At 43.3% G+C, this 22,611-nt stretch overlaps 1 protein-coding gene across 2 annotated transcripts in view; it reads right to left on the bottom strand.

The window, feature by feature from the left end:
* Positions 1-22,611, bottom strand: part of ANKH (ANKH inorganic pyrophosphate transport regulator) — a 549,424-nt gene that overhangs the window by 47,914 nt on the left and 478,899 nt on the right. For both annotated transcript variants that reach the window (XM_085605963.1, XM_085605964.1), the window contains 2 exons: positions 16,291-16,420; positions 2,343-2,466 (listed from right to left, as the gene is read on the bottom strand). In XM_085605963.1, coding sequence (XP_085462089.1) covers positions 2,343-2,466; positions 16,291-16,420 — 254 coding nt within the window. The remainder of the gene's footprint in view (positions 1-2,342; positions 2,467-16,290; positions 16,421-22,611) is intronic.

Raw genomic sequence — 22,611 nt, 5'->3', positions numbered from 1 at the left:
TCAAAAAGTATTTCCTTTTCGAGAATCACACTGTTATTGCGCTGCAATATCTTTTAGTTTGCTCCCTAGTTTTTAAACGTTTATTTTAATATTTTTTTGTGCATGGTGCAGCTCAAAATTGGCTATACCTTCACGCGTCACAAATACATAACATGAACGTGCACTTAGCACGTTTCTCGTGTGGTCTAACATTAATATACCTGTTGCACTTGACCTCATAACGAAAAGTGCATTAACTGTAGGATTTCAGAATTTACTCAGACTGTGCACCTTAATCAAATTAAATGATGTATTCTTTACAGACTTGATGAATGATCCATCCTTTCTTATTAAAGGTATTCAGCAATGTTACAATATGACTTGAGTAAGCAAGGACAATGTGATCCCCATGTTCAGTGTGGGATACTTTTTAGTTGTAGTCTTTGCAGTGAGAATGAAGAAAGGCAATAGACCCCTGTTGAGGGGTGTTGCTTTTGACACTCTGGTGCAAATAACGGGAGTATACACTGTCTGGGGATAGACTCTTTTTTCCTGGACTTTGACAGGTTCAGACCTCAATGCTTATTTCCTTTGATTCTTGCTGAGTGTGGCTTAGGCTAAACACTCAAATTCCCTGACCCAAGAAGACTCTTGACTGAGCTTCTGAAATGCTGACACCTTCCCCTACTTCTCAAATTGTTACCGTATTTCTATATTTTTCTGCAGTTCCCTGATTTTTTAGATTCTTCAGATTTAACAACCATCCTCTTAACTGGGAATTTAATTCAGATTATTCTAGACTTTACTCACGTATAGAAGAGAAGACCAGAAGCTCTTCTCTGAGCACCAGATATTACTATTAGTTTTTTTGTTGTTGCTGTGACTGAATTTCTTGTTTGTTTAATACTGGTACGCCTACACAGCTTTAGGAGGTTGGGTTTCCCAGTTGTTACTCTGTATCTTTATAGCACTGTGCTGATATTCATGTACCATAACTTGATTGCTAATTTGTAATAAACCTTCTTAACTCAAGTTACCGATTCCTAGTACTTATTGTGTAGCTAAATGGGCTATACTGTTAATTGGATTGATTGATGTAATGTTAACTCTCATCACCTCTCAGTCAGATAATAAAAGGTCCATTGAAGGATGAATTTTAGGAGGGTTGGCCCACAATGCTGCATCAAATATAATTTATGTAATTGTTCCTTTTTTAGGTGTGGCCTAGAGACAACTTTAGCATTTTCACCAGCATCATTTAATCTAAAAGAAATATAAAAAAATACACACATGTATAATTACATAGAGTGGGTTTAGATCAGCCCTCTCCATTTTTTGATCTGTTCATCAGTCATTCATATTTTGCTTCCACCCACCCCAGCACAGAGCATGCAGTAGTAGGTAAGCCCACTAAGCCATTTACTCTTTCTGACATTTTTGCTTGATCACATGTGCACATCCACAATTAAGTGCACTTTAGGGCCATGGCTGAAGTGCCAAAGCTTTACTTTGCCAATGTTTCTCTTATCTTTCTTTATCATTTTTGATCCTCATATATTTAAACTATGTCTTCAGGATACACTAATTTAAAGCCAAAAATACTCTTTCTTTCTACCCGTAAGAATTATATTTTCCTGTATTGTGCATTAAAAGTTAAAAAGGTTTTTATACCTGTTCCAAGTCAACTACCTACTAGGAAGCAGCCATACTGTTATATTAAAATTATATGCACTGGGTATTTTTTTCATATTTAAAACGTTTGTCTAAAAGCAACAAAATGGGGGCTCATAACCATCAGGGCACCAAATCACTTGCAGGTGCGGTTTGTGGCTTTAAATAGTCCTTTGCTTCTAATTTTGCTTTGGATTATCAGCTACGTAGTTATATGTCATAAAGCTCATCTTCCGCAACTTCACTATATCCAATCTTTTGGTCCAGTAGCTCATGCAGTGCATAATTGTCACTGTAATACAACAAATATATTAACTGCAATACCTGATCAAATATTTTAATGTTTTTGGGCCTCCTCAAACGAATGTAGCTCAGCTGGTCTGAAAACAAGTAAAATTTCAATTTTGCACCTAATAGTTCACATTTGGTTTAACAACAGTGAAATATTTTTTTTCAACTTCTAAACTTCCACTGATGCTAAAGACAAATAGGCAGTCTCGTCACCATAAACATTAAATACCAATTGCAGCAATATACTAATCATTATCTCATTCTGGGATTGTTGCACCTAGAGAGTTCAAGTCCTAGTTCACTCACTATCCCTGGTGGTGGCTTCCTCTCTGATTTATCAGTAATGAGTAATTTAATTTTTGAGCCAAACTAGGTGTGAGATTTGCAGAAATGTAATTTACCCCATATAAGGCAACACAATGAGGCTGGTGATGAGGACGATAATTCGCAGCACAGAGCTTGGCGCCAGCACAAACGTCTTCTTCAGTGTCATTAACCAGCCGGTCAAGTGTGCACGAACTGTAACTGTATGGAAAAAAAAGGAAGAACAAGGAGTTATCAGAGAAGTTTGATGAAAAATAGATCTACATTTGAGGTTGAACTATGATTTTAAAACATTGCTGTTGAGGTGAGTAAAGCCATCACAAGTAGTAGTATCAACTAAAGTAAATGTCAAAACAGGGTGATAGAATGAACATACTCTGGAGTGGTAACTAACCACCACTAGAAGTTTAGGAGATGTGGACTTATGTTGTGAACAGTAATGGATTGACATTATAGGGCAAATTGTACCCTTGTCCTGGGTTTTGAGTACTTTCTTCGGTTCAAGTGAATTGCTACCACAGTTTGTCCCACTGGGCAAGTCCTACAATAATTTGGTGGTGTAAAGAAGCTATGCAAGATATGTTTATAACAATGCACATAACATGTAGGGTCGCCATACAAGGTCCCTGGTAATCCTGATGAGTTACTGGGGCCTCTGGAATCACAACTCCAATACCATAAACGGTTGTTTTTTCCCTGAAAAATGTGGCTACTATCCGTGTGAAGTTCTGATGAGCATTGAGGAATTACCAGTGAAATAGAGCCTGTAATTTCAAATTTCCTCTGGTAATGCATCATTGTCAAGGGGTCCTTTAGTGTTAATGCCCCTCTTGTAATCTCCGTTGAATTGGTAACTTTGCATGGACAGATTTGACGCCCTTAAGCAGAAGGTTATAGATCATTACCATATCAGTTCTAGCTGAATAATCTGAGAGTGATAACATAATCCAGATCATGAAGGAGACTATTCTGACACCTTGACTTTTGACCCTCGCAATAAAAGTTGAATTCTGGAAACAGGCTTTATCAACTAATTTATAAGAACTACTACATCAACTGAATGTAGACCATGCACTACAAAACATATATTTCACTGCAAAGATTCAATATATTCTCCAGGTTGCACTATATAGAGCTATTGTCAACATCCGAAGGTAATCTCTATAAACTTGATTTACCAAGGATAACAGGAAATTCTCTCCTGTGTGCTTATGCCTATGAGGTAAATTTAGGCTATTATGAAAGTCACAAAGGATATTATGAATCTTATCTTTAATCTTTGGCAGTAGTGTTTCTGGAGGTCATTGTAAAATTGATCTTACTCCTGTGCATAGCCGTTTATGCGTGTGTGAATGTAGTAAGTGTACAAATGTGTGTACCTAAACTTGATGCATCAGTGCATTTCCACTCAATAAGATTTTTTTCGTCCACAGAGAAAATATTTGTCTGTATATTAGAACATCTTCCAATACACCCCAACCAAATTCGGAAATATTCTCTGTCCATTCGCACATTTGACAGCAGCAGATCTTCAACTGTACCAATGATGGAATTTCCCTGTCCAAAGTTTGCGAATGCCAACAAATTTGCAAGTTAATAGATGTTCACCTAGCTAGCCATTTCCGCCCACAACCCAGCCCTAGGAGCATATTTGCACATACATAAAATTATACCATATGAATGTAATTTTATGTGCGAAAAACCCACAGGGCAAATTTACAGTTTTCTAAATTGCGGATGTACGGTTAGGCTCCCAAATAAACATATCTGCGCAACAATGATAAATTTAGGTGTGTAAATAATTTTGTGGATCAGGTCTAGAGAATTTATGCTATGATGTGCTTGCATTTTTCATTTAACTACAGAACAGTGTAACAGCTTTCACTTTTTATTCAAATTGTGGTTTATTTACCGTGCACATTTAATTTTATCTAAAGCACAAGCTCCCCCATTGGCAGCTTGGCATAAGCTATTCTAATAACATCTGGGTTGGGGAGAGTTTCCAATATTTTCTTGCACAATCCAAAGTTTGAGAGGCGGTTGAGATCCAACGGCAGGCCAGTGTAGAGATGGGGTTCTACATCTCAAGAAGGATCAGCCGTCCCAGTGTAATCGGTTGAAACGTGGAACCCTAGGAAGACAATAAGCTTCTGATCTCAGAGATCCACCAGGGACATAGGGTAACACCAGGTTTGTTAAAAACAGAGGACCGGTGTGTAGTTTTGTTATGTTATGTTAACGTAATTTGTATAGCGCGCGATTACCACAAGAGGTGTCCTGGCGCTGTCCATTACTCCATAAACCTAGCTCCAGAATTATTTGACAAATAGCCAAGTCTTCAGTGCTTTCCTAAATTGAAATACATTTTTCATGCAACGCATGTGAGAAGGCAGACCGTTCCACAACCTTGCCGCACCGTATGAGAAACTACGGCCGCCCCAGTTGACTTTCTTTGTTAGGGGGACCTTGATCAGATTAGCATCAGACGATCGGAGGTGTCGGGCAGGGTTGTACCTTCTAAACCTGTTAATCAGGAAGTCAGAGCCTTCTCCGTGTAGGGCCTTAAAGACCAAACAAAGTGACTTAAACTGGACCCTACACTTAATAGGAAGCCAGTGTAGGTCTCGAATGGCCTTAGCTATATGAGCAGATTTAGGGAGGCCAGTTAGGAGTCTGGCTGCGGCATTCTGCAGCAGCTGTAGTCTGTGCAGCAGCCCTTCCTGAATGTTGAGGTATAGACTGTTGCAGTAATCTAATCTTGATGTTATCAGGGCCACTACCACAGTCTGTCGATGCTCCTGAGGAAGAAGGAACAAAATCTTCCTCAACATTCTGAGAATGTAACTAGTTTTGGAGGCTACCGTCTTTACCTGTAATGTCATGGATAGTTTGGCATCCAATACCATTCCAAGGTTCCTAACTTGATTTACAGGAGTGGGAAGTGCCCCCAGTTCCTGCGGCCACCAAGCTGGGGTCCAAAAATTAGGGTTAGTCCCAAATAGCATCACCTCGGTTTTGCTAGAATTTAACCTGAGGCAATTGTTTGCCATCCATCGAGCCACTTCTGACATACAGGACTGAAAATTCAGGTCCACTCCAGGTTCCTGGCTGGGTAAAAGAGACACAACAATTTGTGTATCATCCGCATAGGAGGTTACGCTAAAGCCATGGTTTCTGATAATGGGCGCTAAAGAGGATACATAAATATTGAACAGTGTGGGACTTAGCGAGGATCCCTGTGGGACCCCACAGGGCAGTGAAAAAGGCTGAGAAGCAAAGTTTTCCAAAGAAACTATTTGGCTCCGATCGAAAAGAAAGGAGTATAATAGGTCCCATGCCTTATGCTGAATTCCACTTTTCCTGAGTCGATCCATTAACAGGCCATTATGGACCGTGTCGAAAGCAGCGGATAGGTCCAAAAGGATCAACGCTGCCTTTCCACCCCGATCCACCGTGAGCCTGATCTGATCCGTAGCCGCGATCAACGCGGATTCGGTGCTATGTCCCTCCCGGAATCCGTGCTGTGAAGGATCCAGAAGTGAAGTGTTCCTCACAAAGGTTGTGAGTTGATGGTTTAGCGCCCTTTCAACTAGTTTAGCCGGAAATGGGAGACGCGAAATGGGTCGAAAATTATTAGGATCGGAAGGGTCCAAACTCGTTTTTTTCAGCAAGGGGAGGATAGACGCATTTTTCCAGACTCCTGGAAATACCTCTTCATCAAACATACCGTTAAAAATTGCTGTAAGATGATTGGCAATCGGTTCTGGTGTCAGTTTGATGATTTTAAGCGGGCAGGGGTCAAGAGGGGATCCGGATTTGACTTTAACTATCAACTCCAAGGTGTCCTGAAAGGTGAGATGTCTAAACTCCTCAAGGGCAATTGGTGGCGGAGATTCACTGGGCTTAGTCTTGCCCTCCTGTTTCCTCTGAATCGGGCCACTGAGACTGGTGAAGATAGTATTCACTTTGTTCTGAAAGAACAGAGCTAGCTTTTCACATAGCTCAGTGCTGGCCGGTACTGAGGCTGGTTCTACTAGAGACATTTTATTAATAGTGGCGAAAATCTCTTTCGTAGGATTTTTTGCTGCTGTAAACTAAGCAGCAAAGTGCTTTTGTTTGGCTTCCCTTAGCATATGTTTGTATTTGGCCAAGTTTGCCAGATATGCCTGTTTTTCTCCTTCCATGTATGTCTTCCTCCAATTGCGTTCTGATCTCTTGCATACACATTTTTGAGATTTCAATTCAGTAGTGTACCATGGGGCTGAGGGCGTAGTTATATTAAAAACCGCTAGTTTGGGCGGCGCCAGCTTTACGCAGGCCTGGGTAAGCCAGTTTGTATAGGACAGAGCCGCCTCCTCCGTATTCCTGGGAATGGGAGTGAGTGAGGTGGAGAGTACCCTAGATAAGGTCTCCGCTTCTACCCTGTTCCAGGCTCTGACTACTTTGGCCCCTGTTTGGGGACGCCCCTCGGATGGGTGGGGAGTGGGTGAAATGTCGAACCTAACTCCCGCATGGTCTGACCAGACCAGCGGTAACAAAGCTGTGAATGCTAATTCCGATATATTGGAAAAGATCCCATCAAGTGTGTGACCTGCCTGATGGGAAGGACCCGTTACATGTTGCATCAGCTCCGCGGTTTCCATAATATTAAGGAGTCGAGCTGTATCTGGATCCTCAGGTCGTTCAAGATAAAAATTAAAATCCCCATATATGGTATACGAGTTCTCCAACAATGCCTCCTCAAAAAGGGTACCCAAGGAAGAGAAAAACGGTGATTTGGTGCCCGGGGGTCTATAAATGAGGGTGCCTTTAAAGGAGAAATGACTCGTAAGCCTCAAGTTGAAGGCAAGCGCTTCGCACGCTGGCAGTGATCGAGCTTTAAAAGTGCCTTGAATTGAATTATGATATACAATGGCAATGCCACCCCCCCTCTTGTTGGCTCTGTGAAGAACCTCACAATAATAACCCGGGGGGGGTTGCTTGAACTAGGTCTGGTCCGGGTGCCTCGTCAGTCCAAGTCTCAGTGATAAATGCAATTTTAATGTCTAACTCCAGCAGCAACTGAGAACACTCCATGCTGTGTCTTACCAGAGATCTGGCATTTATGAGAAGCCCTGGACTTAATGTATTCCGGGCGAACCAGGGGTAAGGGCCAAGAGCAGTTGGAGCAGGGGCCGAGGGACCAAGCCATCTTGGACTCTGCCGATATCCGAGAGCACTTGGCATTACACTTCCTCAAATTCAGCTCCATCAATGAGGCTCTCGAGTATACGAGGCGTTCCCGGAGGCCGGAGGAAAAATGGACAGGGGGTAGTGCGCTGAGCGTGGCCCGGGCGCGGACGGGCGCAGACGGGCTTGCCTTAGGCGCGCCTTCGGCGCGGTCGCGCCAGTGCCCCTGATATAAAAATCTGATACACCGTTCATAGTATTTAGAATTACACCAGTTGTTTGACAGGAAACCAGTGCACTGAATTATGCAGTGCACCAAGACTGTGCAATAACAGATATTTGGAATTTCAGATGAACAAATGTTTTTCTGACTGTGATTACACTGATACAAGACTGTTTTCCTCCAAAGCCCTTTTGGGGATTTTGATTAGCGATCAAAACTCAGCTTGGGTTTGCATGCCATTATCATATCTAAATTAACTTTAAACCTCTGCAAGTATGAAACAACAAGACTAACCTTCAATATTTCTAATAATTCTAAGGGTGTAGTAAAAATTGATCAAAACCTTTTTTTAAGCAAAACAACAGTACTTATAACAATGAGAACATGTAATTGGTTTCTTCTAACATTTGGCTACAGAAGCTTCACTTCTTTAATCATTTACACAGGTGCATGATTAGAAAGGGCTGTAAAACTGGATTCACACATCAAGAAAAGAGATTAACAACGCCCCCGTGTCTGGATAACACTTTATTAAAAGGCTCTCAGGAGGAGGCTCTGGCCGCCTTCAGCAAATCAATTAGATTTCCCTAATCTGTTCTCTGTAATCACATTGAGAGAATCCTTGTGTAACCACTAGAGAGGTGACCGAGTTCACCAGGCCAAATTCCAAGTGCATCATATGCAGGTGGTTTCAAGGATTGCGCACCTAAATTGCCAGTTGTATAACCAAGAATTGACAAAAGATAATAGCTTCCTCACATAACATGTATTTATAGAGTGCACGTTCATCCCTTGGCACTTCTTGGCACTGAAAAAAAAGCACTGATTTACAGATCAGGTGCACTGTCGTAGTCTGGGCCATGGCTCACCCTTTTTTGGGTTCACCAAAGCTCACCACTGCAGTGTGCCCCATTTACAGGAAAACAACTTGCTGTATCACCCAGACTTAATCTCCCACCCGACTGCCTTTCAATGTAGAGAACTACAGATCTCAAAGATAGGGCCTGGGATCCCCCTGCAGGAATGAACAGTGAGTGGGCATGATGTCAGAGGGCCCTAAGACATTTGACCTCTTGTCCAAGGAGCACCACAACTGTGCAATCAGTGAGCTTCTTGACAGCTTGCTTGCCCTTGCGTCTGTAATACAGCACGACCACAAGGTCAATGGCACTCTTTCATTTACTTTTAGTCACTACATGCAAATCAGGGAATGCCACCTTGAGACCCCGTTTGCACAAATTTTGCACTGCCACCATCCATATTACACAAGGTGCTGCACAAAGAGGGTGCAAAGCAGTGCTTTAAATGGAGAAAAAAAAAGTGCAGGTACTCATCAGATTGAGCTGGGGTGTGGCAGTGGGGTGGGGCTAGAGGTGGGACTAAGGGAGGGGCTAATGAAAAACATTTAAAGGGCTCAAGAATTTTTTGGGGGTACAAATGAAGACAAATTGCTTCAATCTGTAATGTATTGTTGGTGCCCTTGCATTGATTAAGTTGTACTAGTTGACTGTTGAAAGGTAACTATCAGGTTTCCCTTTTTGTTAGAGGCACCTGTATATTAAACAAAACATTAAAAGTTGCGGAGACTTGTTTTACTGAAAGACGAATTATCCTGTTCCTATAATATGGCACTGCATTAACAAGAACATTCCAGATTGCTTACCGATGTGAGGTTCTTTAACTCTAGAGTTATGAGACAGAAGAGGACCAAATTATGCCGCAGGGTTTGCATCAAGAAAAGATAACTATGCATTGAAGAAGACAATTACGCATGAAGAAAAGACAAATACAGCATAATGCTGCACAGTTTGTGGCAGTATTACTTCACTATTGAGTGGTTTTTAAACTACAAAATCAGGTTATTTTGCTGCTAATTTGGGACAATTCTGACTTTGCACTATCTTGTAATGCTGTATTTACAAATAGCCTTTGTGGCTGTCTGTAAAATGTAATAAACTGTTAAACTTATTCTGTTGATCTAGAACTTAATAATTGATTTGGCCTTTACTGGATCCATTGAATTTTTGTTGTCTGCCGAAGTACCTTTAACTTGTGGACACATTGCCTCATGAAATTGAGGTTAACACCGTTTCTAAATCATCAGTTCTGTAGCCAAGTTATTTAGGTACATTTTGGGGTGTTCACATTTGGGAGTTTCCCATGCCCACACATTAAAGAAGGTAATTAGGTAGGATGTCTGGCACATGGAAGTTTGAGACAAACAGGTGGTTGAGAAGTGTAAATGAGAGAAGCATTCTATTTGGGGAAGAGTATCTGAGGGGAATAAAAGGATTGTTAACAGAATGTTGAAGGTTATCTGTGGTGGGAGTGGATGGTACAGGACAGGGATTGAAGTTGCCTGCATGTGGTGCAAAATATCTGACAGATGTGGCAGAGAACCTGAAAATGGAGTATACCCTTTGTTGAAGGACAAGAGAGTGAAGGGCAGAAGGCACATGAGAGAATGTGTTTGATGAATACCGTGGGAATGGGAGGAGAGTATTAAGAGATGGACCTAATAAAAAGCGCAAGAGTTAGGATAGAGTAGAGAGTACCCCTGATTTCCTCACTGATCTATATATCCTGATACTCTTGTGTAAGCTCTTGTGCCCTGCCACTATGCCCCCTAAGTAACCTACCCATCTGCCCATGAGTGCCCCTTTCTCATTACTTTCTTTGTACCTCAACCTTCTGCAGTCCCTGACTCTGTACCCTCTGGTGGTCTTGGATCTGTTCCGCCTGCACCATCCAGTGCCACTGTCCATGCGTTCTCTTGTACCCTCTGAAATCTCTCCTCTGAACCGTTACTGCACTGCATCTCAGCCCTCTACTTCTGAGCCCTCAGTGCACCGAATCACTACCCTCTGGTAAATCCCCATATCTACCCTCTGTAAGGATATAGATTTTACATGTAAAAACATTTGTCAATGTCTTTCAGCTTCAAAACTGGGGTGAAGGGAGCAATGGGGCGAAGAAGAAAGAAAAGAGTTGGCAGTAGGAGCAGACAGTGCAGCGTTAGGCTTGTGACCTGTGCTCCTGAACCAAAAAAAGGCCAGTTACAAATCAGGATTGCAGTAGTAATGCCACAAACTCAAACACCCAAACAGGAAGGGAAAATTATGGATAAAAGGTCAACATACAGAGTATTCCTGACGTATAAGAAGAGAGCAGCCCCCAGTACAATTCCACAACAGGCAATTAATTACAAGAAAAAAGACTACATGCTAAAATACAACTCTGATCCACATAGGGTGTAAGGAAACAGTCAGCTGTCATGCTAGTGATCCTGGGAAAAGCAAGTTATCTGGGATCTCACAACAGAGCAATAATATTTCACACTTTTAGATACTGTGCCACTCAGCAAAACCTAGTCCAAAATTCTGAGGGGCTAGTGAAGGGATGGAGTAACATATGAGTGTGGTGTCAATGTAGATGATGGTGGACAGCAGGCCTGCCGTAGCCACTGTTTCTGATATGGGAGGCACCCTGTACCCACGTGTTTGATGCTCTAAGCTTCCCTTAGGCCTGCTCATTCTCTTCAAGCCCAAAGCTTGGCTTCCTCCCGTGGGTGCGGGGGGGTTTCATGGTGCTCCCACCCTCACTGTGTGGCTCACTTTTTTCATGCACACCAGATACAGCCAGCTGTTGTGTGAACTGATGGCGACCAGTCTGGTGCACCTCATAGTGCGGTGGACCCCTACAGATTTCTAAGCTGCTGTAGTGGAAATTGCCACACTTGCCCCTGCTACAACCACCAGGCCACCACCATATGTGGGGAGGGGCAGACGTTTGCCACTTCTCATTCATATCTCTGTACTGTTCACAATCTCACACACCTGGATACCTCCACAGCATAGTAGCAGGAAAGACATGCCTGAGTTTCCCTGGCTAACTATGATCCTTGCTTCTTTTGACTTATCTGCCCGCGCCCTCCTTCCAGTGCGGGGAAATGTGTCATGGCCTGTAGTGGTGTGGGTGTTTCCTAGGCTCCCTGCCTGGTCTGAGGGTCTAGACCTCTGGCCACATCTGAAATGACAGCTACATTCTAGGGACAATATTTATAGTAGTGTACCACTTTGCCAATTCACAAATTTTACATGTATGGAAATCCAGTGTTCATATCATGCGTCTGTCGGAACACAGTGGTGGCACTCTGTGGGTGCAGAACTCCCAAGTTGGAGTGCTGGGTGTGCAACCAGAAGAAGGCAGTCAATGAAGGAGAAACCACACCTAAAATAGATGGTTTTACTTTAATTTGTTGAAAACTGCAGTTATTGTCCCGGGAAAGTTACTTGAATTTGCATCAATTTGCTTTAAAAGGAGGTGTCAGGCTGGCTGTATGTGTCACTCCCCCAACGCAGACAGTCTTTGCAGAAAAAAAAACGAATTTCCTGATTTGTGATTATTGTATAACATTCACCGTTTGAGGGGTCTAGTCATTTGTGCATCTGTGGCAGGTCACTGGATGTGGGCTAGCCCTAGTATGGCAGACCATCGATGGAGAACAGCAAGAAGGAAAAAACAGAAAGAAAACATTCTTCATCTCCACATCCACGATCTGGAACAACATTTATAAAAAATACTTCAACCCTCATGCAAATCTGAAAGAAAGTGAAAATGGACGACTATCTCCGTACTTAAGATAAATGCACTTGTCATATGCCCATTATTGAAACATAACCCAGGGATTTTGGGCACAGTTAGGCATTATGATTTCCACAGACCAGATACACAGCTTCTTTCTGGACTGTATGGAAGTAGCCGCAGTGAAAGTCAACACAGTTAGTGAGTAGCACTTATTAATTAAAACATGTAATCCAGCAAAGGACGCAAGGCATCCAGCCACCTGCTCGCCTCCCCGCCCTGCCAAAGCTGCAGCATCCCGCATCGAGTAGAGGCCTGGAAGGCAGGGCACAGTGGTAAAGCACCGCATTCTCCCCTGCAGTGCACATGGACACATTCATTTTTTTAGGCTCGAGGAGATTGGGGCAGCGCACAGGCCACTCACCAGAGGTGCAACTAGAGTCAAATTTCGGGGGGGGGGGGGCTGATTCTTCAAACAAAAGGCAGAGTGGTGCTGCAGGTGCCCTAAGCAGGGGTGAAAACCATCAAAGCCTCATTAACAAGCAAAAGGTGTATTAAAGACCTGTGAAGTACTCGGGGCGGCTGCGTGGGCGCCCGGGAGGATGTCTCGTCCCGGGTAGCCAAACAGGACGGGGGGGGGGGGGACTGAAGCCCTTTGAATCCAATGGGCGTTGCGCGCCTGCCACTCACCTACGGAGTGGCAGAAAGTTCCTTGTCGATGAGTCCTCAATTGGACTGGCACTGGCGCTGATGGGAAAACCTGCTTGTTGATGGAATTTAATGGCTGTTTCCCTTTCTGCTGTGCTAGAAAAGAGAACGGGGAAAGCCGAAGGGCTTCCCTTTCTTCCCGCTGCACAGCTACCTGGCGTGTGAAGTCACACCCGTTGCTCTGCCGTTGCGTGTCACTGCCCCCCCCCGCTGTGAAATTACCTTTATGTGAGCATGCGCCGCAGTGTAGAAAGCGATGCATGCTCGCATATTTGTGACCTAAAATGCCGCATTGACACAGTGAATACCGGTACTCTCCTTGGTAACGCAGAAGTACCGGTACTCTTTAGGGTAAAAAAAAGAAGTGCCGGTACTGAGTACCGGTGAGTACCGGCCCATTTAAAGCACTGGTGCAAAGCAGATATATATGTCTCTTGCGCCCTTGGAGCTGCTCTTGAATGGTTCCGTTCCTTCTTGACCGATCGATCCTTTCAAGTCTCTGCCCCTCCTTTTTCCTCCTCTATTAAACCTATTGCGCAGGGGGTCCCCCAAGGCTCAGCACTCAGCCCGGCTCTGTTCAATCTTTATGTTCAGCCCCTGGCCGCTGTTGCACGTCACCACGGACTCTCCATGGTTTCGTATGCTGACGACACCCAGCTCACGGTAGCTCTCTCTGACGATCTTGCTCAAGATGCCGCTCATTTCCAACAAGGCCTTGAAGCTATCGCGGGCTGGCTGACGGAGAACTGTCTCCAGCTCAATGCTAGTAAATCAGAGGTCCTTTTAGTAGGCAAAAACAAGGAGCTCTGGAACTCCCATTGGTGGCCTCCATCCCTGGGACCGCCCCCCCCCCCCCCATAAACTGGTGGTGAAGAACCTCGGCTTTTTGTTCGACTCGACCTTAAGCTTCCAGGATCACACCAAAAAAATAGCTGGCACTTGTTTTGGGCTGCTACGTACTTTAAGACCTGCCCTCCGCTTCTTTGATTCAGCTACTCGCCAACTTATAGTCCAAGCAACCATTCTTTCAAGATTGGACTATGCCAACTCTTTGCTGCTGGGGGCCAATAAAGCAGAGCTTAACCGTCTCCAGCGCACTCAGAACTCCGCAGCGCGCGCCATCCTTGGCCTTTCTAGATCATGCTCTGGAAGAGGGGCCATCCGTCGCCTTCATTGGCTCCCAATCTCCAAAAGAATTTAATACAAATCCCTCTGTATCACCTTCAAAATCCTCATATTCTCCGCTCCCGAGATCTTGTCTGACCTTATCATCCCCTATATCCCTAGGCGCACGCTGCGCTCCTCCGAATTGATGCTGGCTGCTGTCCCCAGAGTTAAGAGATCCAGAGCCGGTGGCAAATCTTTTCGTCTCTTGGCACCTAAGCTTTGGAACTCCCTGCCTTTGTCAATCCGCACTCTGGACTGTTTGACCACATTTCGTAAAGCTATCAAGACTTACCTCTTCCCTGTGACTTGATCTCCTCCTCCCTCCTCTGGATTTTTGTGGTTAGCGCCGGGACGCCCCTTTGTTGGGGCAGCTGTGCGCTTTATAAAAATGCGTAACATAACATAACATAACATTTGTGTGGTGCCTTGTTCAAAAGTACTCATTCTGCTAACCTTAGAGGGAAGAAAGGCCGAGTGGACTGCTGGGTTTCGTACCTGTATCCATGAGGTGTAGCACGGATTCCACAAGTGTAGGCATTAGTTCAGTGACCGACCAGATCCAGCAATGTGAAAGGGATGGTCAGGAAGTGTGACAGTCAACAGGCTCCACATTGACATCTGCTCTTAACTTACATGTGCAATTTAGAAAACTAAATTTACCCTGTAGGTTTTACCCACATAAAATATGGTACAATTTTATATGTGCAAATATGCTCATAGTGCTGGAAATGTCTAACAAACTAGATGAACATATATTAACTTGTAATTTTGTGGGCATTCACAAACTTTGGACATGGAAATGTCAATCCTTGATACGCTTAAAGGTCTGTGCTGTCAGACTTGAGTCGTTGGGCCAGATTTCGAAAGGCTTTGCTCAAGCGCAAAGCCACAATAGGTGACTCAAACTGATGGAATGTCTTGACAAACTGTATACTAACCACGGCAAATCTTGATTTGCTCTAAAAAGTAGCCCAAAATAAACACAAAGTAGCACTTTACATTACTTTGTGTCAAGGAGGGGTCTCATGCTGGGTACATGGGTGTTTCCATGCAACCACCCATGGTTTTTGACGTAAACCTCTAGCAAATAAAAATAATAGACAGTGTTTTGTGATAAAAAATTCAAACCCTAGTGGCAGGTGTAAAGTTGAAGGAAAGTTCTCTTTTCTCCAGACTTTTCCAAATTTGTACATGTGCTGTACTGTACAGCACACATACAAATTTGGAAACGTTTAAAACTATTTAAAGGAATACCCTTTGGTACAAAAATGATGCTAGACATCACACACACACACACACACCACCCCTTTGCACTAAAGTGCAGGCAGCCTAAGGTGCACCAGTGCCATATTTTAGAAGGTGTTGGCCTGTCCAGCTCTGTTCCTTTCATGCAAAACAGCACAGCAACTTCAGTTGCCGTGCTGTGCCGCATGAGTTCTTAGTAAATTTGCTCCATCAGCTTTATTTTAGAACCTCTTTTCCCCATGGGGTCTGAAGAGCATGATCATGCCCTCTGACTTAAGATCTGGAGTCATTAGGTATATTTTCTACCAAGATAGTATGGTAGATGGTAGATGTCATGTGGACGTAATAAGGAGGTATGTGCTGAACGGCTCATGTATTTGTGACTGGTATTCTATATTCCACCAATTTTAAAGTCATTCATCTCCAATAACTTCCTACAAACTCTTTTCCACCCCCAATAATTTTCTCTTTTCCCTGCTCTTGGACCGCCTACTGTTACTAACCGTGCTACCATCTAAATAACTGCAGGGCTTTAATCCCCTCTGCCTCTCTAACACATTTTTTTGCCAGATGGTCGGGGATAGGAGAAAACATAAGGGAAGAACCCTGTGCAAAATGAGTCTGCTGCCCTTTGCTAAATCTTATGTTCATTCTTTTTCAATAATATTTGCTATTGAGGCACATTACAAAGTGAATTATCTACAGTTCCACAACATATCATAATTGAAATATTCATTTTTGACAAAAGTTGTTCTCAAACTTCATAACCTATGGAACGGCATCTATAATACAACAAACCGAATGTGTTTTAAATGTGGGCATGACAATGAATAATTTCTCAAGGAAGCAGTTGACTTAAAACTAAGTAGCAAAAGCAGGTTTGTAATATAACAGGGATTTTAAATAAACACTCAGTATAATGACCTTACCTGGAACTGGGAAGAAAGAGAATACACGCAAAGGTACAACACAGAGCTCAGCAAAGGCAAAGTCCACTCCAATGATGTCAATCAAAATCTTCTCGGACACAGTGGGGGTCCAAAACATCAGAAAACAGAGCTGGGGGAAGAAGCAAGAGGTAACTGGAAATGAACAAAGCAGCATTTTCTTCTAACCTGCACATGAAATTGAAACCTTCAGTCTTTCAGAGTTAGGTGCCCTGCTTTGAGCATGACCAAAAACAAATCTTCCGTTTTAACAGTGGCCATTTATGAAAAGAGAACATCATTTCAGAAGGGAATTAGTGTGGCCTAAAACAAAGCAGTGGAATATCTCCACATTGCAATATGGATGATGACAATGGTAGCTACAGCAACAGTCAGCACCTCTGTTAAGTTTAGCAAGTATTTGTGATAGTTTGTCTTATTGCGTGCTCAATGTTAAAACACTGTGCCATCCACAATGTCCCCCTGCGCAGAGCCTCTAAGCACATACAATCTATTACAATAAACAACAGCACCAAAAATGATTTCCTTTCTGATCAATTCAGGTCGGACTTATGTTTTAATGTGCCATGTACAACATAACATGTTCAATTCCAAGTAGCAAGAATTTAAGCAGCAAATATTTGTGAGAAAAAGTTGACACGACGTTGTTGAAACTCCACAGCCGACATGTGTTTCGTCGCAAGAAAGACTTTTTCAAGGCTTGATAAGATAGGTCCGTATAAATAATACAATAGTGGTTTTTTTTCTTTATTGTTTTTTTTCTCAGGAGTCACGATGGCAGGCAGTCTAATTCTCGGCTCGTCCGGGACCAAACACTCAATCGATTCCTGTTTCTCAGAAACTGTTTGCCATCGTTAGCACAAAGGGCACCAAACCGTGAAAGTCACCCTCTGTTCCCCCTCCGGTGCAGCGCATTTAAATCGCACCTAACAAGTTGAACTCGCCCATTCCTTTGCCGAACAACATTTTTCACAAAAATCCGCACAAAGAAAAGTTAAGCGCCACTTGGGGCTCCATAGTGATGTAATCACCTCAGAATCCTCAATGTCTTTTGACCTAGTCCCGGTCCTGAGGAAGAACCCGTAAAGAAATCCCAGGTTCTGAAACGCGTTGACCTTATCCAGCTAGTCCAAATCACGCCTTTGAACACTGATTCACACCAAGTGCAAACAAGGCAATTGGCCTGTTGCTATTATCACATACGACTAGCTGCTGTGGGCAGGTAATAGCCTTTGAAAGTCCAAATTGTCTATACCGCCACACTTTCTTTGTATAATTGAAAACTGGTCACCTTATTTATATTTTGTGTAATTCATTGCGTGTTATTGTTTAGCATCCCTTTTTTGCACTTGTAGTAACTTCTTGTTTCTGACAAATGTGTTCCTGTCATTGATGTTTTGTGTATTGTTCATAATTTATTGTTTTTCTTTGTGTTGACATGATTTAAAAAGTTTTGAATGCTAATGGCATAACATGAACAATTCATGAGAGTGGAATAAAAACAGGAGACCACTTTAATAGGTGTGGTGGTTTCTGTATAAATATTTCCAATTTGAATGGTCACCCAGACACTTCTCTGTTCAGCCAATCTATAAAGAGGCGGCCCCTCCATTAGGGCAGAGGAGCATCTCCCCCCGCAGCCAGCGCAGACCCAAAGGTGGAAAATAAAATGGTAATGAAATACATTTATTACCATTTGATTTTTCCCTTTCCCCAGCCGAGCCGTGTTTGAGGGCGGGGCCACTGCTGCTGACTGGCGAAAGGGGAGTGGTGCTCACTCCCCCAGTTTACACTGCGCATGTCATTTTGGCTGGCTGTCTTGCGACGGCCAGCCTACATGCACAGTGTAAACCTGTCCACCCAGCTGTCCAAGACAGCTAGGTGGAAAGCATGCACAAGTGCTCATTGCCTCGAGGAGTGCCTGCTCCAGCCAATCCTGGCACTGTTCTCATGCTGCTCATCTGCAGCATTAAAGCAGAGTTGAGATTTGTGTGGAGAATTCCATTGCTCGCAGTCATAGAGCCGAGGGACTCACACGGACCGGAGAAGGCAAGCCAGTGGAGGTAAGTGCATTTTTATTTTTTATTTTCAATTTAATATCTTTTCAGCCTTGCCCGCAATGCCAGAGCTATCAGTCGTGGTTTTCAGTAATGTAGTTTATAACGAGCCATGGCTGACAGCCACACGCGGCTAAAACGCTAAATATTTGGGTGATTGGCGCACCAAATGTCTAGGGTACCAGCCGCCACTGCATCTATATATTCTGGAGCCCAAAAAATGAGCATTCAGTTGAGATGGCCTTTCAGTTTGGGTCCTTTTAGGTGTATGTGCGCACTCTCAGAAGACACATGACCATGTCACAAGGGGGCGGGGGAAGAGTCAGCTCTCTGCAGGATTCACCAGACAGAGATTTTTCTAAAATAATGGCAACAAGTAATTATGAGTCACTTAATACATTTAAAATACCTGCGCTAAGCTTTTGGGAGGGGGTGAAAGTCAGCATGCTAGTGTCCTGAAAGACTGTTTTCTTCACGTTTAATGTACATATGAACAAAGTACCTATTCACCCAGAAGCCACCTGCCCGCAAAGAAATTGTCTAAATTTAGAAAGCATTGGCCAGAAATGGGTCCCTGACATATAAATAATCGTAGTATGGCACCCTCTTCACCCGAAGAATATCGATAAAGCTCACTGACTACCTACAGGACATACAGAATGAGCAGTGCATTAGGAGGAGCACGGGAAGGAGTGATTGTGCACACTTCTGACAGTGCTTCATCTTTAAATTTATGTAACGTTTTTAAGTTGAAACATCAAGTTAATGACCCGGATAATATGTTTTACAAAATCAAATTACCTCACATCACTTGTCGCGGTGTGATTTTTAAAATGGACAAGCTTTGCATGCAGATTACAAGAACATTGAATTTTTTCCTCACCCTGGCCAGGCTCCATGCCGCTGTTTAATTGAGAAATGAGTTTCCTCTGATAATGTCAGGTTATATTTTTAGATCATTCTGTAATGTATGTTCTAACATACACCCTGTTCCACCTATCAACAGATATCTCAAGCAAGTGATGTATACATGTCATTTTGTCTTCTCGGTCGTCTTTCTTTCAGCTCTATCTATTCAGGTGGTTACTTCTGCTCAATTCTAAATTCTGCTATTAAATTCACACATGGAATTTTTAAATCCCAATCCTTTGTCAAAATTGATCCTCAATTCAAAATCAGGGGAGTGACAAAAAGAACTCCAAATGTTGTGTTCACAAGACATATTTATACTATTTCAAGAACACCTTCCTGCACAAAAACAATCATTAAAGGCATTTTCCTCTGCAGCACGCATAGTAAGAGAAAAAAAACGAGGTGATAAAAGAGCATTTCTCCTCGTTGCGCCTCCTTACCCCTCCCCTGGGGAGGTGTACACTTATGATGCTTTCCCATGTTTACAATATGTTGTAAATCTGGGAATGCATCAAGTTCCATGGATGTTGCATGGGCACACCCACAGCAACACCCATGGAACACCCCTTTCAGGCAGAGTTATGCGTGAAAGGGAAACATATTTACAAGGCCATAAAAAGTCACACAGCTTGACTTTCCAATCAATCAAAAATAGCTTTATTCGACAGATTTGTCATAAAAGCAGTACACATACGTTACAACATGTATATTAAGATAATAAATATTCTGAATCTAAAACATTTAAGAACGGATTAAACAAGGAATGCTGCCGAGTAAATTAATTCTGGAAATAAAATACATACATACTCAATTTATCCCAGGCAATTCATACTATGATACAGCCTATCTTTGGAACTGAGGGCATTTAAGTCAATTAGCCTGGAGCAAAACCCTGGATCGGATGGACCAGGCCCAGCCTAAAAACTTAGCCAATGCGAGTGCTATTGGCAGCAATGGGTCCATTGTAAGGATTCTTAGGGCCTCGTCATGCTTTCTGAAGCCTAGAAGTTTGCAAATAGGTATAACCCACATAGCCCGAGGTTTTTTATACAGTGGGCAGAAGAACAACAGGTGATTAACCGTTTCTTCTTTATCTAAGCATTTTGGACAGGCTTTCATCATAACCCCAACCCAGTTGCCAGTAAATGACCTAACAGGTAGGGTACCAACCCTCAATTGGAAGTATAACTTCCTGTCTAAAGGTTTCTCAATAGAGTCCCAATAATGTTCTAATACAGGCTTTATCTTCAATTCAAGGAACCGGCCTGTCAGATGTTTTACTGCACCCTTCGCTCGTACTGATGCCATTACCATGTCCCAATACTTCTCCTTCAATATCTTCTTTGATGGAAAAGGAGCATTTTGGGGATCATCCCAAAGCTCTCTCAGACCTAGATTCACCCAACAACAACCTTATCTCCCCTAGCCATTTAATCCTATGGAAACAATCTGTGTCCATTACATCTTTGATCCCTCTTGCATAATGCGATAGTTCAGCCGTGCACCACAATCTTCACCAATATAAAAGAGGGCGAAGTTTCGCCAAGTCCCTTACTGCTTTCCTTCCCAAGTCAAGCAATAATGGACACATGGGTGTACTTATTGGGATGCTGGTGACCTTACGCAAAAATGAATTTTCAGCAGCAGATATGGTAGATAAATTCTCAAACCCCCAAAGCTCCGCTCCATACAGAGTGGAGCTTAGGACTTTCATACCATAAATCTCCATCAATGGGCTAATCGGTTTGGAGAAAAAGGTTTTAAAATTAACTGCAAGAATCCCAGCCTGTTGTTTGTGCTTTAGGGTAGCTACATTAATTTGGTTAGACCAACTCATGTCTGACTGTAGCGTGACCCCCAAATAAGTAAAGGCGTCAACTTTGTCAAGAGGTACATTATTCATGTATACCTTGCCCCGGAAGGATTTATGCTCATTAAATGACATAAATTTTGTCTTTTCTGTATTGATTACAAGGCCCCGAGTTGTGCAAAAGTCCTCAAACTTACTTAGGGCTTTTTGCAAGCCGCTGGGGGTCTTGGAAATTATCAGAGTATCGTCCGCGAACATGAGGATAGGTATATGTTCTTTCGCCAACACAGGGGCGTCAGTGGGGGTTTCCAAGAGAAAATCGGCCACCCCGTTAACGAAGAGCGAAAACAGGGTAGGCGCAAGCACGCAACCCTGGCGCACCCCCCTGTCAACGGGAAATGACTCGGTGACCTCACCCCTGGCCCCCCACCGGACCCGCGAATGATTATCCTCATGTAAGCAGACGATCAAAGATAACAGTTCAGCAGACATCGCCATCTCACTTAAGACACGCCACAGCCTACGTCGTGGCACCAAGTCGAAGGCTGCTTTCAGATCAACAAATACCGCGTACAGGGCCCCTTTCCCCAATACGACTGTCTTCCAATAGATGTTAATAGAAAGGGAAGACCTGGTCGATAGTGCTTGTAAGGGGACGAAAACCCGCCTGCAGTGGGGTAAGGATTTGTTCATCATCCATCCAAGACTGCAGCTTTTGTAGAATCAGTCTACCCATGATCTTTTGGATGGAGTCTATAAGACTTATTGGTCTATAGTTAGCTGCAACGGATTTGTCCCCCTTCTTAAAGACCGGTATTATCTCTGCCCCTTTCCAGGAGGCCGGGATTGGAGCCCCGCAGGCAATAGCATTTGCTAAATATCTGATATACAGGCGCCATGAGGATTTATAATTTAAAAACACATCTCCAGGGATATTATCCATTCCGGGGGCACGGCTAGGGATAATAGTATCTAAAGCCCTATCTACTTCCACTAACGTGAACACCTCACCAGAGAAAAAAATTAGTTCCATAGGACCCATAGTCCCATCATCCTCCAAGGAAGCGTACTGGGGTTTAAAATATTCCACCCATAGATGGTGGGCAACATTATTCTGCGGGGGGTCCGGGATCCCCCCCTATCCCACTTAAACGTATCCCAAAATACTTTAGGATTTCGTGACACGCATGCTTCTTTAAGCTCCATCCATCTTGCCTGGTCTCATAGATTTTTTGCTGCTTTAACTGCTCTTCTATAGGAGTCCCGTGCCAACCTTACTTTTGCTGGGTCTCCTTCACCTAAAGCTAGCCCCAATTTCCTCCGCATCTATCGACAATTATCAGTAAACCATCCAACAATTTTCTTCTTCTTACCCTGACTACTCTTAGCAGGTTTACAAAAGAACAGTTTTAATTGTTCAAACAGTGCTGTGTGCATCTCGGTAATATGGGTCAGGGGAGTCTGGCACGCTCTCACTAGATCCCCAGACTTCTAATACCCTATCCACCTCATTATTCATCGCTG

The sequence above is a fragment of the Triturus cristatus genome, chromosome 5_1 (genome assembly GCF_964204655.1).
Source record: "Triturus cristatus chromosome 5_1, aTriCri1.1, whole genome shotgun sequence".
In the NCBI taxonomy this organism is placed as follows: domain Eukaryota; kingdom Metazoa; phylum Chordata; class Amphibia; order Caudata; family Salamandridae; genus Triturus; species Triturus cristatus.
Note: the sequence above shows the minus strand (reverse complement) of the source record. Positions and strands in the feature narration are given on the sequence as shown.